Below are 18960 nucleotides of genomic sequence, written 5' to 3'. Positions count from 1 at the left end.
AGTTCTGCATTTTTTCCCTCAAAAAATGCAAGAAAAAGTAAGAACTGTGAGACATGAAGTCAAAATTGCAAGATAAACTTAGTTCTGAGAAAAAAAGTCAAAACTGTGAGTTAAAAAGTCACAATTACATTTTTTATTCCGTGGCGGAAACGAAACAAAAAAAAGTAAAAAAAAAAAGTCGAACTGCAAGATGCAAACTTGTGAGAAAGTCAAAATTCTGAGTTTATATTCAGCATTTCTGCCTTTTTTCTGCAGAAATGCACGAACATGTAGAATTGCGAGATACAAAGTCAGAATTGTGAGAATTATTTCTCACAATTGGAGATAAAAAGTCACAAATACCTGTAAGTTTTATTTTTTATCCTGTGGCGGAAACAAATAGTCTATACTTCCTCAAGTATTCTCAGACTTTTGACATGAACTCACCTGATATATCAGACTGATGTTGATTCATCAGTGGTCTCATGATATTGACAGCTCGCCAGCTCATGTTCCAGTGACAAATTACAGGAACGTTTGGAAACGAAACGTGAATCCGTGGTGGACAAGCGTGACTCATTGTAGCCGATGCTGACCTGCGATTCACATGACCATCTGCAGAAATAAGCAGCTAAATATATCCAGACATTTCAAGAAGAACAGTCGAGTCATCAGGGCTGCATGAAACATAAACTTTAATGTGATCATATACTTCTCAATATCAGTACAAAGAATTTCTGCTTTAGTCGTACGTTCGTTTAAGCACAACCAAACATTTACAAAAACCGCAGCAGAGACAAAGGAGAAAAATGGGAATGTTTATCAAAGCAGCTCACAAGTTTCCTTCTTGCTGATCGTAGATCAGTCGCTGTACGACAGGAATCTGATCTCAAATCAAACTTTAAGAAACCAGGTCAAACACTCCAAAGGTGTGGTCACACTAGATACACATCAATACACATTTAAAATCAGTGTGACCGTCCTTACTGAGAAGAAACAAACCTCCAGACGACTTTTTATTTACTAGATTTGGTGAGAACACAATTGGTTTATCTCCTGTAACTCAAATTATTTTATTGGTTTCTACTTTCTATTTGCTGTGTAACAAGTCCTTTATTTAGATCTTTTAAAATGAGATTTTCAACCAAAGACTGTAGCATTGTCAGGCAAGAAGCACAATCACAAAACGAACCGCTCGTGTAAAGATTCAGTCTTTCTTTCAAAAGACCTGCAAATTTACAACAGAGCCATAAACGTGAGCAGCTGCCAAATGGAGAAAAACTGAATTTCACTGTAATTAAAATAATCTCTATCTACACGCATAAATACATCCCGCTGTAGGAGACACTGAGAAACAATTTTGACCGTAAAGCTTTTGACCATGCAATGCTCAAATTTCCTGCACTTCCGTGACCACATAATACCCAGAATCCCTCACAGTTCTGACTGTGGGTTATATCATTACATAGATCCAACAATATATATATATATATATATATATATATATATATATATACTGTATATATTTAAGGCTGATCTACAGGCCAAATACTACAATGTAGCTGACGAACATTTAAATATGCACAAACTGAAGTGTACATCATCAAAAATACATATTCCGACTATATTCATACATACATATATGTGTCTGTCAAATACTGATGAGTTTGTATCCCTGGACTGCTAAGTGTTGTCATGGAGTCATCATGTTACCAGGGTTACCATTTAGATTGCTTTTTAATATTAAGTGAAATTATACCCATTCAGTATGTGTTTAGGGAGCGCACATCAAAAGCAAAATAAACGTCAGCAATTTTAAGTTATTTTTTAAAATTAATTCTCAAAAACTTACATTAAAGTTCTAACTATTATTAAATATTTAATTTACTACTTACTACAAGCATATTCATGTTCAGCTGTCCATAGCTTGTTTAGGGGGAGGTTTGAAGTATTTCTACAAGGAAAAAACTCAAATAGTCGCTGTTTTAATCTCATACGACCACAACCTCAACTAGACCAGCAGCGTTTAGTCGCTCCCTGAATGGAAAGGGTGTTGGGTGTCCCATACTGCTCTTGGAGAGCCACTATTATGCAAAGTTTATCTTCAACACATTTGCCTGAACGTTAAAAGATAGTAGTTAAAGACTATGATTAGATCATGAGCTGAAGGTGGCCTTCAAGCAATAGGACTGGACATCCCTCGTTTAGGGTGCAACGGCTAAAATAGGGTTAGGGTTAGGATACAGCATTCAGAGTTTAGGGAGCAGGGTATAAGGACTTCAAACTATTGGCTAACACCACTTCACTAGTTAATTTGCATTCAAGAACACTGATGTAGGGTTCAGGGTTGTAGGGTTGGGGTTAGGGTACTTAAGCCTGCTCCTGGTGATCTACCTTCCAGCCTCCTCTTTAATTTAAGCTCAAGACCTGGTGTGGAGTGCGTTTGGAGGTAACAGGATGCAGGATCTACAGGAACAGGAACGAACCCCCTGGTAAGGGTGTAAGGTTTAGGATAGGGTTAGGCTATAACATTCAGAGTTTAGGGAGTTGGGTGCAGGGATCTCAAACTACTGGCTAACACCACCTGACTAGGTCATTTGCATTCGAAACAGCTGAGGTAGTGTTCAGGGTCATAGGGTTGGGGTTAGGGTATTTAATCCTGCTCCTGGTCATCTACCCTCCTCCTCTTTAAGTGAAGCTCAAGACCTTAATTAGCTGGTTCAAGTGTGTTTGAAGGGAACTGAAGACTACAGTAAGCTGGATCTCCGGGAGCAGGAACAAACACCCCTGGTTAGGTTGTGAGGTTTATAATAGAGATTAGATATAGGGAGTAGGGTGCAGGGATCTCAAACTACCGGATTATGATGTAGATTTTAGGGTTGTTTGGTTGGGGTGCTCAGTTCTACTCTTGGTGATCCACCCTCCTCTTTAAGTGAATTCCAAGACCTTGATGAGCTAGTTTAAGTGTGTTTGGACATTACAGGAAACTGGATCTGCAGGAGCAGGAATGAACCTCTGGTAAGAGTTTAGGGAGCATGTTGCAAGGATTTTAAACTACCGGCTAACACCACCTCACTAGGAAATGCATTTGAGACCCCTGATATAGGGTTCATGGTCGTAATGTCGGATTTGGTATGCTTAATCCTGCTCCTGGTGATCTACCTTCCTCTTTAAGCAAATCCTGAAACCGTGTTTAGCTGGTTCAAGTGTGGAAGCTGGATCTACAGGAGCAGTAACAAACACCCCTGGTTATGTTGTAAGGGTTAGGATAGGGTTAAGATATAGCATTTAAAGTTTAGGGAGTAGGATGCAGGGGTCCTAAACTACCAACCCAACCTCACTAGGTAATTTGCATTCAAGACCCCTAATGTAGGGTTCAGGGTCAGGTGCTCAATTCCATTCTTTATGATCTACCTCCTCTTTAAGTGAACCTCAAGACCTTGATTAGTTGGATTAAGTGTGTTTAATTAGAGCTGGGGATGAAGCTGGCTTTCCAGGAGCAGGACTGGACACCCCTTATTTAGGGTGTAAGGGTCAGGATAGGGTTAAGTTTAGGATATAACATTCAGAGTTTAGAGAGTAGGGTTCAGGGATCTCAAACAACCATCTAACACCACCTCCACAATAGGTCATTTGTGTTCAAGATCCCTGATGTGGGGTTCGGGGTCATAGGGTTGGGGTTAGGGCAGGGAATTCAATATCTCCATGAGAAGGACTGAGTACCCTGGTTTAGGGATGTATCTGTAGTACCTAGTTCTCCCACCATAAGGCTTCACACCTGTACCTGAACTGGCCATGCATTTAACAGCAGGCCCCATAAGTGCATTGGTTTTATCGTAATGTTTTGTACCTCCGTAGAAAGTAAAAAGCTCTCGCTGTCGTAAGCACCACCTTAACACAATGAAGGCACCTGGTGCACCCCTCAGGGTTCAATGAGTTCTTCTCATAAGAAGAAAAACAATGACGAGATCAACAACATGGAGACCAGGAGACAAACGAAAACACAAATCAGAAGTGAGGAATGTCTTCTTGTACATGCATCCCAAGTGTGCATGGGAGCAAGAACGTTCCATAGCGCAGATGTCTCTAGAGAATCACCACCATATTTTGTCTGTCCTTGTAAAGAGTCAGTACCCTATGTTGAGCTTGTTCTTGTTGAGCTCCCTCTCCAGGTTGCCGATTAGAGCGTCAATGCTCTCCTGCAGGTCTCGCAGGTTGACCCTGTTGCTTAGGACTGGGCTGATCTCCTGGATCTTCATGTAGGCCTGGTAGGTGTGCTCTTTGGGTCGGTGCTCTGGGAGGATCTGATCATAGAGGGTTGTGGGAAGAGGTTCCTCCACTTGTAGCTTGTCCAAAACTACTGTATTCTCTTCCTCACTCACTTCCTCTTCCTCCTCTATCTGCATTTCCTCAACTCTCTCCACTGCCCGGTCCAACTCAGGCAACTCTTGTTCGGAGACTACATCTCCAGTACCCTTTGATAAGTCCTCCTGGTCTTCCTGTCCTGCGTTCAGAGGTTCTTCGCTGGGAACATCATCATAGTCTGCCTCCGTCGGGCAGCTCGGCTGGAGGTACGTTTCCCGGCATCCGCTCCAGTCCCCGGCATAGCGGTTACTGGGACTGTCCAGACGGCCAGCTCTGGGACGCAAAACACCTGCCATGTCCGCCTCAGTTAGATTTAGCACCTGTGGACGCTCTTTCCTCCTCCTTACGGCAGCCGTCATTGTTGGAAGCGACTCCACCGAGGCAGGAACCGGACACGAAGATTTAGCCTGAGCATCCACAACTTCGAAAAAAGACAAGAAACAATAGGTTTAATCATTTGATTATAAATTAACAACACATTTCAGATAATGAGAGTATATATGGAATAACCAGTGTTGGGGAAAGTACTTGGTAAGCTACTAACAAAAATCATCTTACTACAGTGAAGCTAGTACAGGAGGTAATATCTTTGTATACATATAATATGATATAAAATATTTTATAATTTTAGTTACTCCCCAAAACTAGCAATAATATATGTGGTTTTATTATGAAAAGCTCAAAGCATGCAGAACAAATTAGATACATGCCTCAAAACCCCAAACAAACTCAAAGATCCTAATTACTGACACCAACCCAAATTGCTAAACCTCAAATACATTTTGTTGAACTTGGCCAAACTCTATAAAACTTGCCAAGCCCTACAAATGGTGGCAAGCTATCAGTAGTTTTATCTTCTATTTGAACAAATCTGCGAGCTAGCAAGATATTGACAGTGTCATGAAGGGCTAGCAGAGGACACACAAAGCACACCCATTTAATCCTGTTTACCTGTCCCGATCTGCCCTCTAAACCCTCTGAGGATTTTAGCAGTGGCCTACATGTGATGGGACAAGTAAAATAAACAAACAAGCACAAATAAACATACAAAATACAACTGAGTACTATAGAATTATATTTGTAGCTCTTAGCCTTAACAAATTATGTTGTTTTTACAATAAGAGTACTTAAAGAATGTTAAAGCAGGCTTAAGGCTAGAATTTCTATGTACACGTAACCTGTTAAGCTGGTTTTAACTTAGTTAACTTAGCTTAGTTAATCACTTGACATTATTTGCATTAGTTAATCAATGCTAAGTTCTGTTTAAAATAGAAAGGCCTGCTTTAGAAACAGGGTTTTGATAATTAAACTGATTTAAATAAATAAATGGAAATGGAATAAAAATTGATGAAAAATCATTAAAACTTCACTTTAAATTTAAGATATAATTTAAGATATATTTAAGATGTATTCTCTGACATATTCTCTTAAACTTAAAATTTAGACTTGATGTTCAGAGGTTTTTACCGAAAAACAAAACATAAATATTATATAAATAAAAATCGAATTTAAATAAATAAATGGAACTGTTATTTAAACAAATTAAAAGATTAAAATTAGAGATACAGTTTATTAAGAAATATAAAGATAGATTAAGATTAATTTAAGTTAAATTCAATTGAATATTTTCTTAAAGTTTAGACTTGATATTCAGATATTTTTACTGGAAAATGACAAAAACTTGATTAAGAATATTTTCCCAAAATTGCCCAAAAACATGGTAAGCTACTTTTGTTTGCCTTTTATGTTAGTAAAACCTCAAAGTTAATGCAACTCTGACAAAAAAAAAAAAAACCCTGCAGAAATCTTTATATATGCACATAATTCAAGAAAACAACAAACACATAGACACTACAGAATATTCATCAAAATATCACGTGCCTGTGTGGAGAGACACAGTTTGACACACAAGCAGACAAAAAGACAGCCGTCCCAGAGCAGGACGAGTGCAGCTGGCCTCATGGGAGTTTCTCCACGCCTGACGGAGGCTTTTGCAGCGCGAGGCCCCTCTAAACTGGCCGATTGTTCTGAGGGTGAGGCGGGCGGCTCGGCCGGAGTTGAAGGTTAAGACAGGAATGCGCGTAATTACAGACTGAGGTTAACTGTACAGTTTCTGCGTGCTGGAGGAAGTCACGCACACAACGGGACAGAAATCTGTCTGAAACCACGAGTCAGGATGGGCAGCAAGAGTGTGATTAAAGCCCGACACGAGGTTTATGAGACGACCCTGAGACACACAACGGCGCCTTAAAGGAACAGCTCACCTAAACCTGACACACTTGGGTTGTTTTAAAGCCGTACGACTTTCTTTATTTTGAGAGTTTTGGAGAAATGTATCATACAGGGTCCAAACTCATGCAAAAACTACCTGCAAAATGACTGGTGTATTATTTCATTCAAAAACGGGCAGATACTACTTAGGACCGAATGATGATTAAAGGAATGTAATAGCAATTTCTCTGTTATCTACACTGTTTTCAATGATGATAATAATAATAATAATAATTATTATTTACATTATTAAAATTAAAACACTACTATTTTACAATGCTATTGTACTGTAAAATAAAAAATATAGTATTTAGTATAACCACAATAACAATAATTATTATAATAATTATAAACAATTATTAATAATATAAATAATTATATTTATTATTATTATTACTGTTGTTGTTTTCATTAATATTATTATAAATAATTGTTTGCTTTGTAATTATTTTATATATTAGCTTTTTTTACTAATAATGTATTATCCAATTTAAACAAAAAAACAATAATTCTATTGTACTGTAAAATACAAATATATTCTTTACAATTTCCTAAAACAAATTATTATTATGATAATTATTATTAATATTATTTTACAGAACAACAGTAAAATAACACTATTATATTCATGGCTATAACTTATTACTAATATTTTTGCAGAAAAACACAGGGTAACCTTAAAGCTTCTCTTTATTTTCACAATCAATTTATAAACGATTCTCATTACAAATTTGGGAAGAAGCACTATGAAACTCTCCCAACAAGTTTATGCCTTATATCTCCTTTTGCGTTTCACAGGAGAAAGAGACACTGGTTTGAAACGAATGTATGTGATGTTTGTTTGTTTGTGTTTAACGTCATTCCAGATTCTGTGGCGATTTTCATGGCGAGAATACATATATACAGTATTATGTATGCATATTTATGAATATAAAAACCTTGCTAGGTGTACTGCGTTAGGCTGAGTCTTGTCATAGCACTTGCATTTTATTGCTCTTCTGTTGGTTTTGATTGCTTCTTTTGTCCTCATTTGTAAGTCGCTTTGGATAAAAGTGTCTGCTACATGACTAACTAAATAAATAATAAATCCATAGGAGGGTGATGAACTCTAGTGAAATGATGTATGTGTCACCTGGCCAGAGCTGGAGCAGGTAATGAAGGACCTCGATGTGTTTTTTGAAGTGCAGAGCGCTGGCCAGCTCCTCGGAGTCGATGAAGACCCGGTTCCCATGGCAGGACGCCTCCTGTCTCTGGCTGAGCAGAACCGGCCCGAAACACACCGCCAGGTTCTGACAGGTCATTTTATTCACTTCGTGATGGGACGCCACACGCTTCAGGTGATCCAGAAGCTTCCGCAGGGTCGCCTGAGCACAAACACACACACGTGAGAGATCAGAAACAGGACAACGGACGAGACGGTTTCCTCCAGAACCTTCCCATACCTTCTCAACCTCCGGCAGGATCTCCAGCAAACCCACGGCGTGATCCGAGTCGGCCGAGTCGTTCTCACAGCCGCTGCTTCCCATCTGCAGCGGCCTCTTGGCCATCGAGTCCAGAACATACTCGTACAGCGGCTTGGTGATGAGAGGATGAGGAAGCTCACGGAGGTAGTCCTTCAACACACCTACAGAGAAACACACACCGCCACTGTCATCCTGTACTGTGTTATAGACGTTTCTTATTTGTCTTCCATGTTTGCTATTTGTTGTTGTTGTTTTTTTCTTTCTAACTTAGTAAAAGCGATAGATGTTATAAAAAGAAAAATTCTTTATAAATAATTTATAAAAAAAAAATTGATTCAAATGCTAAATATATTAAAATAAGTAAATATAAAATAACACAAAATAAAAGTATATTAAAAATAAAATACTAAAAAAGGTTCAAATTAACAAAAAATTTATTTAAATAAATGCAAATTAGACTAAAATACATTAAAATAGATTAAAATAAGTAAATAAATAATATAAATATATGTAAAATAATACATGAATTTTTTTAGAAGGAAAACAGTAGAAATTAGTAAATAAATCAGTATATATATATATATATATATATATATATATATATATATATATAAACAATTATTAAAATAAGTAAATATAAATCATATAAATATAAATTAAATGAAAAAAGATTTAAACAAATAAATAAATGTATGTTATTATATACAAATAAATGAATATAAGACTAAAATATGAATAAATGAATAATGGATTTAAATAAAAAGTAAAAAAAAAAAGTAAAACATTTCATAAAATAAATGCATGTAAGATATTATAATAAATAAAAATATTAAAATAAGTAAACAATAAACGTAAAAATTTAAAGAATTATATAAATACGTAAATAATGCATCTAACAATGAGGTATTACTTATTGTTACTATACCAGTACTATAATAATGCACAGAAAAAATTAATCTAATGTAATAAATGTAACAACAGAAACTGAATATTTTTAGATTTCTTATTAAGAATACTGACGTTAAACACTTCATATCCAAATTTTACTCCACGATTAACCATTATAAAGCAGACAACCTGATCTTGTTGCAGAAGACATGGAGTAAGAATTTAAAATGTGACATTGACGAAAATGTCTGGGATGATATTATTAGACTACCCTTGAATATCTCTGTCTGAAATAGATTTAAAGAAATGCTATTTAATATTGTACATAGAGCTTATATATCTCCACATATATATAGCAAAATAAATAATACTGTATCAGCCCAATGTCCCAAATGCAATAACAGTATCGGCACATTATTTCCTTGTCTTTGGGAATGTCCCTTGATTGCTGACTGTTGGAATGGTGTTTGTGACAAACTATCTATAACATGTAAACAGAGGGTTACAGCCTCTCCATTAATGTGCTGCTGGGTGTCTTCTCTTCCTCTTTTGTGGAATACTCCGATGTCTTTAAACCTCTGCTGATGTTGGGGAGAAAATTAATTATGAATAAATGGGTTGGGACAAAACCCCCTCTTATCAAGGACTGGATAACGCTGATTAAAGAATCCATACTTATGGAAGAGCTTGGATGTATATTAAAGGGTAAATCCAAATCATTTCAGAAGCTGTGGGTAATGCCTTTGAACTGTCTTGGCATTGATTAGAAGTCTATTATGCATCCTTAATTGTTTGCATGGTGGTACTGTAATATTGTTTTGAATTAGACCACACCGCTGTTGTGCATTTTCTATCTTCAAAAAAAAAAAAGTTATATACAATGTACACTGTTAATGCTTTACTCGTTACAGTCTATGCAGATTATTTAGAAAAACTCCAAAAAAAAAAAAACGGAATATTTTGACGTTTATAATTTTAAACTTTCACAGTATAAATTAGGTCTTTATGAGAACCCATATAGATGCTTTTTAAATTTTAAACGGGGGTTCTGTAGATCGAACATCACTATTATAGAGTGATGAACTTTAATTTATCTGCTGTTGGGAAGATGTATTATGAGGTGTGAGGTAGTGATAGTCTACTTCTGGTCATAGTCCCGCCCCCAAACTCACACCATGGGTCGAGCCAGTTGTTGATATATCACTCAATACGACAGATCAATGTTTTGCGTTTTATTCTTCTGGAAGTCTATTAAACTTACTTCTCCATTAACAGAAATGTAATCAGTCCCTTTAAATCTGACAACAATCCCGTAGATATAAGTAGAGTCTAAGATCTGCAGATTCAGTGAGATTAACTAACTGACAAATGATAGGAAATATCATCTGGAGCCAGTTTCTCCAGGGCTCTGATAGGCTGGATTGGTTCCCGCTCTACAGGCCTGGGATCACAGGAAGCACTATTGTTGTGTTTTTGTGGAAGTGTTGGAATTTGGCCCGGAATGTTGAGGTTGGGGACAATGAGAGAGCAAACAGATCCAGACGCAGAATTCACACCTGAGCAACTAGAGCCTGAGCGGAAGATATTAAAACACAGCCAGAGAGAAATAAACTAATACTGTTATTCATCAAGGATGCTTTCAACTGATCAAAAGTGCCAGTAAAGACATTTATAATGCTTCTAAAGATTTCTATTTCAAATAAATGCTGTTCTTTTGAACTTTCTATTCATCTGTGAATCCTGAAAAATAAAATGCATCACAGTTTCCACAAAAATATTGAGCAGCACAACTGTGTTCAACATTGATGATAATCAGAAATGTTTCATGAGCAGTAAATCAGTATATTATTATGATTTCTGAAGATCACTGAAGACTGCAGTAATGATGCTGAAAATACAGCTGCAGATCACAGAAATAAATTACAGTTTAACACATTCACATAGAAAACACTTATTTTAAATCATAAACATATTTCACAATTTTACTGCATTTTTGATCAAATAAATGCAGCCTTGGTGAACAGAAGAGACTCTTTCAAAAACATTAAAACATCTTACAAAATACATATAGATGATCATGACCAAAAGCCCGTGCTGATACAGCAGTATTTCTGTAAGTTACTGACAGTTTTTTTCACAGGCCAATTACCGGCTGTAAATAGAAGTGCTAATTCAGTCAGACGTGACCTCTGACCTAGGAAGTATATGTGACAGCAGAATGTCATGGGCAACTAAAGAAGACAGACAAGAATATTTACACACACACACAAACAGCCTATCTATTTTTTTTTCTGTATTTTGTGTTATTATGTTGTTCTGAATCGGCGTCTTTCTACACTGTGTGGCTGGTGGCCAGGTGCATGATGGGACTTTGAGCCACATATTGGTTTAAAAGGCAAATAAACACCACCTGCTCATACAACATTACACAGCGGGCATCAACCTCTCTCACACACACACACACACACACACTAAACACTGAAATACAACACAGAAGCTTCAGTGTGTTTAACACACAACTGAGATTAAATACATACAGCTGCACTTCATCAAACTCAAATGCACCATGTTTTATCTCACGAGGGTGCATTTACTTGATCACATATACAGTAAAAATTGTGAAATATTATTACAATTTAAAATAGCTGTTCTCTATGTGAATATCTGTTAAACTGTAATTTATTTCTGTGATCAAAGCTGTATTTTCAGCATCATTACTGCAGTCTTCAGTGTCACATGATCTTCAGAAATCATAATAATATACTGATTTACTGCTAAAGAAACATTTCTGATTATTATTAATGTTGAAAACAGTTGTGCTGCTCAATATTTTTGTGGAAACCGTGATACATTTATTTTTCAGGATTCACAGATGAACAGCATTTATTTGAAATAGAAATCTTTTGTAACATTAGAAATGACTTTACTGTCACTTTTTATCAATTTTTATGTGTCCTTGAATAAAAGTATCAATTTCTATAAAAAAATAAATAAATAAATACTAACCCAAAACTTATGAATGGTCATGTATAATATATCACACAGCTTTAGTCCTCATTACAACATTGACCTCAGTTTTCCCGCCAAATCTTACACATGTACATTGGACTCTGTTCCTTCTGTGTGTGTGTGTGTGTGTGTGTGTTTTCTGTGACACTCATAGAGCTGAACACAAAGAAGCTGCTGGCCTTGTTACCGTCTGTTTTGCAAGCTTTCTGCTGACCTCTGACCTCTGGTTAATCTCATTCACAAAGGCCGTATGACACAGTCAAGACACACACACACACACACACACGGGGTCCATTCACATTTCTTAACACACTCCAACTAGGCTTCAAATGAAATGGTTTGAGTTGAGTGTAAATCTCAGTAAACGTGTGTGAATGTATCGTGTGTGTGAGCGCTGATATGCAGTACCTGTAATGACGTTAATATCTGGGTAGTTGTTTTCCGAGAGCTCGACGGCGTGACTATCCCTCTCAAACGCTTCCCGCAGCTCCTTCTTCACCGCAGCCGAACCACACAGACGATACAGACCCACCACCTGTCAATCACACACACACAACCTTTATACAACCTTCAGAGAACCTCACAACAACATCACTGATCATAACCATCATGCAATGCTGATATTAACAATCATTGTAGTAATTAGGAGGAAACGTCTCTGCTTTTATTGCATATGGTTAGTTAAAATCTACCTCTATCCCCTCTCTCGTCTGCGTGCCTTGTTTCATGTTGGAGTGTGGTGTTCGTATGTGTTGTTCGGACACTCGCGCCCTATATTCTGTAAAAGGCGTAAAGGTTCGAGTTTGCTCGGGCTGTGCATGCTCCTGTCCGCGTGTGTTGTTGTGTTTTGTGTAGCATGAGGTTCGTGTTTGGCCACATGCTTTCTCGTTGTCTTGTGTTGTTGCGGCTCGGGGTTCCCTCAGCCTTGTGCTTTCATGTTTTGCGTGTTCGTGTCTTGTTTTGCTGGCCATGTGCTTGTGTTTTTGTTTCGTGTGAGCACATGGCTTTTGTCTTTGTTTTCTGTGTGCCATGTGCTCTCGTGTCAATCGTGCCCCCCCCCATCCCCATCTTGTTACGGGTTCATTTGCCCCACCTGTCCTCCCTCAATACCCTCTTCATTTGCTCCCTATTTATTCTCCTTGTGTGTGCAGTCCTTTGCCAGTTTGCTGTTGAATGCACCCTTGTTGTCTCCGGTCTTGTCCTGCCTTGTTGGATCTTGCCTTGCCGTGCAGTGCCCTGTCTTAGCCTACTGACCTGTTTTCCCCCCACGGGGTAGTTTTTGTTGTTTGTTTTGTTCTATTTTTTTTATTAATAAAAGCCCTTGACTCTGCACTTGAGTCCTCGCTTCATCCCTACAACCCAACCTTGACCATTTTATTAAAAATGTTATAATAATAATAAAATAATAATAATAATCATCATCAAAAACAACAATTGATATAATTATTTTAATTATAAATTTGTTCATATTTTTATTATTATTGAGAAATTATATTTTTTTCACATTTTTATCTGTATGTTGCATATTTTTATTAAAATACAATAGTAATACAATAATAATAATACTCAATAAATGTGAATTAATTATTAAAACATAACCATAATAATCATCGATTACTTATTATTTTGATTGTAATATTTCAATTTATTAATCTGCAAGTATTATTATTATTATTGAGATACTATTTTAACATACTTTTATCTGTATGTTGCATATTTCTATGAAACAATAATAATACTACTACTAATAATAATAATAAATAAATAAATACATTTAAGTCCAAAAATTTTTTTTTATTTTTTTAAATAATAATAATAATAATTGGTATTTTAATAAAAATCATGCAAAATACAGATGGAAATGTTTGCTAAAATATCTCATTCACCATTGGTAAAAAGTCTAAAAAGTCTCACAATTGTGTTAAAGTTAAATGTGGACCCTGGTTAGAGATAAATGAAAGTGATAATAAATGTTTTGTTTCTCTATCTACACATACATTTTAGTGCAGTACAAGATAGGTTAGCAAAGGTCTTTAACCTAAGCCTCTTCTTTGTTGCATAAGATGTAAAAATGTGACAGCTTGCACGTAGAAGCACATCTCCTTATTATCCAATTCCTAAAAAACATTTCCTGTTGGCTGTCGGAAAGACTGCGGGTATGGAAATATCCGGAGTCTTAACCGGCTTGGATCCAGACCAGCTCACACCTGCAATCCTGCACACAAACAGTCTGACAAACAACTGCAGTACAAACCTGCGCGTACACAACACATTCATTCACAGAGGACCTCTACCGCCTGCTGTGGGCGGAGTTAAGAACAGAGGGAGCCAATCAGATTTAGCACTCAGTGTAGCTGCCTGCATACTATTTTTAAAATTAAATAAGCATTATGCAATGACAAACATTATGGTTTAGTTTAATTCAGTGAATGACATTCAGCCATCTCCAATAAATTGGACTTTTTAGCATTTTTAATTGGTTTATATGTCACTGTCCACATGAGTTGCTGCATTATATAATCAACACATTGAACAGTGTGTTCTGGTTGCATACTACTACTTCTGCCAAAATGTGCAGTATACAACAAACAACACTGTGTGAAATACTGTATCCCACAATGCATTGTGCTCAACTTGATGAATGAGCCTGAGTATCTATACATATGCATATGCATATATAAATGCATAAAGGAAAAATAAACAAATGCATAAGTGCAAAAATTACTAAATAAATGCATACATGCATAAATAAATGCAAAAATAAACAAATTCAAAACATTAGTATTTAATATACAGTATATATGCACACAATTTAGTAGGTAGTAAGCTAGCGTTTAATCTCAAACACGGCCTAGCACATTCTGCAATGATTTAGCAGCACAGACTCCAATAAACAGAAGATATCCCCTGCAATGTGAAACGGCAGCTTGATTCAGACCAGTGGTGTGCATGTGTGTGCGTGTGTGTGTGTGTGTGTGTGTGTGTGTGTAACTCACAAATGTCACCCAGAGGAAATAATAGCTTGACCACAGTCTTGTTAAAAACAGCTGAAGAGTTTCCTGAATCCACTAAAACCTTCCTCCTTTTTTCCCCTAGTAAAGAACACATCCTGCTTCTGGGTTGGTCTTCAGTTTTAGCTTTGCATCTGACCGCTAACGTGACATGTATTAAACCCAAAGAGGAATTTTTCATTTGGGCACAAGCCAAACGTCTCCACACAGACTCAACGCTTGGCTTCCGGAGTTGCTCTTTAGTAGGTCAAACTTTAGAGGTCACAGGCTAATTTGTAAAAATAACTGTTTGAAATGACTCTCATAACACAAAACTTTGAGGCATGGAAAGTATGTTTTAAAGTTATGAATGCAAAGAAATAATTCCCCAAAAACTATGTTATGTGAAAGAGAGAATATTTTGTATATAAGAAACAAAAGTAAAAGTGACAAAATGTTAATTTTTTAGGTTAACTATTCCTTTAACTAGGCAAGAAGGGCTGCAGAAAAACCCTCACGGCACACAGCTAATCATTTACCCATCCAGGTTGGCGGTTTTCCTGCGGCCATAGATCAGAAGAAACATTCCTTTAGCTTCCGTGAGCTGTGTATATCATGCTTTCTTAAGACAAACTATACTGACTTCAGGCTTTAGTAAAGAACTCCACACAGTAAGCAGCTAAGCTCTGACCTTAAACCAAGTTCTCTTATTTCAAGAACACTAGAGAAATATTAATTCGGTGAACTGAATGCATAACAATATATAACAACCACTAGGCTAGGCTACTGCAAATTCCACAGTATATACTCCAGTATACAGTACATAATTACTGTCTTAAAAAGCAGTGTGCTATGTTGCTGTCACATGACCAAGAATATTTACATTGGCAAGAAGGATCCAATTATCATCTCAAAAATAAATACAATAATTGCACATTTGTGCATCTCGGGTACCAGGAATACCACAGACTTTTTGAATACCACAGCTTCTGAAAAATGTTAGTTTCAGTAGTGTAGTGTAGTGTAGTTTGTTGGAGGCTAACAGCACTTACATACTGCACAGTATGTAGAGTATACTTAAAAAAAAAAAAAGAAGGAAAAGGAAAAGCATAAATGCATGAATAAATAAAAATGAGGAAAAAGTTTTAAAAAGTATTCAAAAGTATGTAGTATGCAATAATCATTGTATTAAACGAGTATGCTGCACTTGTCACTATTTATGCATAAATAATTGCAAAAATAAACCAAGGCATTAATGCATAAACAATGCATATATAAATTCATAAATGCATAAACAATTGCATGAATGCATAGAAGTACAAATACATGCATCATCTCAAAAAAGTGATGACGGCACAGCAATGCAACTTGGGAGCAGCACATGAATAAGAAAACCATGCTAAATTTGATATGCGGATATAAGCATCAGATATATGGGCTTGAGCTGCAGATTTAGCATACAGAGGCTGACAACACTCCACAAAGTTAAAAACAGCCTAAGACAGATTGAGAGAAACCTCATCATACCAGCAGAACTTTACAGCCTTCCCAAAGGACCTCCAAGCTTTTTTTTTTTTACATCGATAAGGGCTGAAAGTCTCTCTCAGCTGATCTAGAATCAGATCTTCCATGTGTGAGTATTGAGCTGCAGGGGTAAATCTGATCTGAGAACAGCAGTCGGAGTTGTTTTGTGGGTTGATGGCGGACACACTTGGTGGGATGACTGGACGAGAACAGCATTAAACTCTGGGTGACACTGTAACCGAGTCAGATTGTGTGTGTGTGTGTATAACGGAGATGAATGGCTAGTATTTTGGCAATGTGCCTGTGCACACAAACCACCGAGAGGCCTTGCTAAGCTTGTTTGTGTGAGTGTGTAATGTCCATGGACAAGGACTTTAGAACGGTTGGCGAGCTCACTTTAACCGAAGCCCAAACATTCTTACTGCTCTTTCTGATCCATCAAAGGTAGTCCCATCTCAAACTCTTCTAGGACTCTTTTGAAGGTAAACCATTGTGACACTCTTCAGAAAGACAATGTCTCAAACTCTTCTAGGACTCTTTTGAAGGTGCCACAGTGCGACAATCTCCAGACAGTCAGTCAATGATTGAAACTCTTCTAGGACCCCTCTGAGATTGCCACAATGTGGCACTCTTTATAAAGTCAACATAACAATGGCTTACATATAGTTGCAGATTAAAATTGAATAGCAGGCCTACTTTGTGAAGTACTGACATCAAAAGAATTACACACTTCACCTTTAAATGAAAGATTTAGTTTGCAACTGCATGCAGGTTAAAGAACCATAAAGATCTGCTCCACTCACTCACCTGACAACCCCTCCTCTCGATCTCAGAGATGCATTTCTCGATGAGCAGTGGAACCATTAATCCAGATGCTTCCCGTTCCACCACGCGCCGAGCCTGTACACCAAACACCTGCATTTCGTTATCCCCCTCCTGGCCATCAAGAGAGTTCTGCCTCTGCTCCATGAGGCTCAGCTTCACGTACATCATTCCACGTGGTTCCAGGCGGACCGCAAGCTGGTGCATCTTACGCACACGAAACAAGGCCGGGAGAACCACAGTCCCATGGCAGCACACCCGGTTCCTTCGTGATGTGGACTCCCAACTGAAAACGACAAGTTTGAGGTGCTGAGCGTTCTCCAAATCAATGTTGAAGGTGTGATCCATGTCCAGGAAGGCTGTCCGACATGTAAGCAAGGCCGTACGAGCTTTGTTGACAGAGTCCACCTGGATTGCGCAGTAGACGTCACGGGAATCAACCCGCGGTGGCTTCAAGTCCTCTGCGCCATAGAAGTGCAGACTCATTAGTCCAGAGATATACGTTAGACACTTTGGCTGCTCAGAGAAACTATACGAACGGAAGGCGTCGATATCCAGCTCTGTGCCAGGTAGCCTCTGACTTCCGCCGTTCCCATTGGGATCCCTGTCCCGGGATTTACTGTTCTTTCTTTCGGAGTTTCCGTGCTTTCCTGATTTGGCGACAAGTTCGGGCGAGTCTCCATCGCTTAGGTAACCTCCTTTACTGGCCGATTTGGGAATGCCACCGCTGTTGCTCCTCCTCTTATCGAAGTTGTGCTGCGTAGAAACACTGCTGTCCAAATGGTACCACCAAATTACATTACCACTCGCCAATGCAGTCGTCACACCTGCCGGGGACAGTCTGGACTGGGACTGGCCCAGCTCTGCCATCCCATTGGCTCTTGGCGAGTGAGCCCTGGGTTCTGATTGGTTGTTGCTGATGGCCACATTGCTAGATGGGTTCCCTTTAACGCTAAGCTTCCGACTCAGATCAGGCAGTTTCTTCATCTTCATAGAGAGTTTTCGGACAGTCCGTGGTGACTTGATTTTATCAGGAAAAGACCAGTTCATAGTAGTGCTCCGTTTAGCTGGGTTGGGACTAGAAGAGGGAGAAAGTCCACCAGTGGACTGCTCTGAAGGATCTGTGGAATGAAAGAGGAGGGTTTAATTAGTACATTGACCAAGTCATTGACCCCCAGGTCTTAGCTGACCCTTAGATGAACTCAATACCATTTGTGGGTATATGTTTTATGTGAATCTTATACCACAAGATGAATAAATTCCTCATTTGGATTAGTTGATAGATGAGTCAAGGATTCAAGTCCAAGTCTGCTTTATTGTCAATTCTTCCACATGTACAGCACATACATACAGAGAATTGAAATTGCGTTACTCTCAGACCCTTGGTGCATACAGTTAACATTAAACACTGACAGTAGACGTTAAAATACAGATAAATACAGTTTAAATATATGTACATACAACTATACAGATATACAAATGAGGACATTGTAGAAAAATAAAGAAAGAGATAGATAAAGTGGCATAAGGCACATGGCAGAATAGATGGAGTGCAAACCAGTTAAATAAAACAAAACTGTGCAGATATATGTGTAGTGCAAGAAGAGCTTATCAGTCTGTTAAAGTGACAAGAGAACAGTCTTTTTATC

General features: G+C 37.7%; 1 protein-coding gene across 3 annotated transcripts in view; it reads right to left on the bottom strand.

Moving 5' to 3' along the window:
- Positions 1 to 657: 657 nt before the first annotated feature.
- The window catches only part of LOC306859318 (rho GTPase-activating protein SYDE2-like), a 46074-nt gene continuing 27771 nt past the window's right edge, over positions 658 to 18960 (bottom strand). For all 3 annotated transcript variants that reach the window (XM_079400309.1, XM_079400310.1, XM_079400311.1), the window contains 5 exons: positions 17297 to 18432; positions 12384 to 12510; positions 8058 to 8239; positions 7748 to 7979; positions 658 to 4765 (listed from right to left, as the gene is read on the bottom strand). In XM_079400309.1, the coding sequence (XP_079256435.1) occupies positions 4107 to 4765; positions 7748 to 7979; positions 8058 to 8239; positions 12384 to 12510; positions 17297 to 18432 (2336 nt within the window). In that variant the 3' untranslated portion in view covers positions 658 to 4106. The remainder of the gene's footprint in view (positions 4766 to 7747; positions 7980 to 8057; positions 8240 to 12383; positions 12511 to 17296; positions 18433 to 18960) is intronic.

Source organism: Barbus barbus (assembly GCF_936440315.1).
Source record: "Barbus barbus genome assembly, chromosome: 40".
In the NCBI taxonomy this organism is placed as follows: Eukaryota; Metazoa; Chordata; class Actinopteri; order Cypriniformes; family Cyprinidae; genus Barbus; species Barbus barbus.
This window is presented reverse-complemented; position numbering and strand designations above follow the sequence as displayed.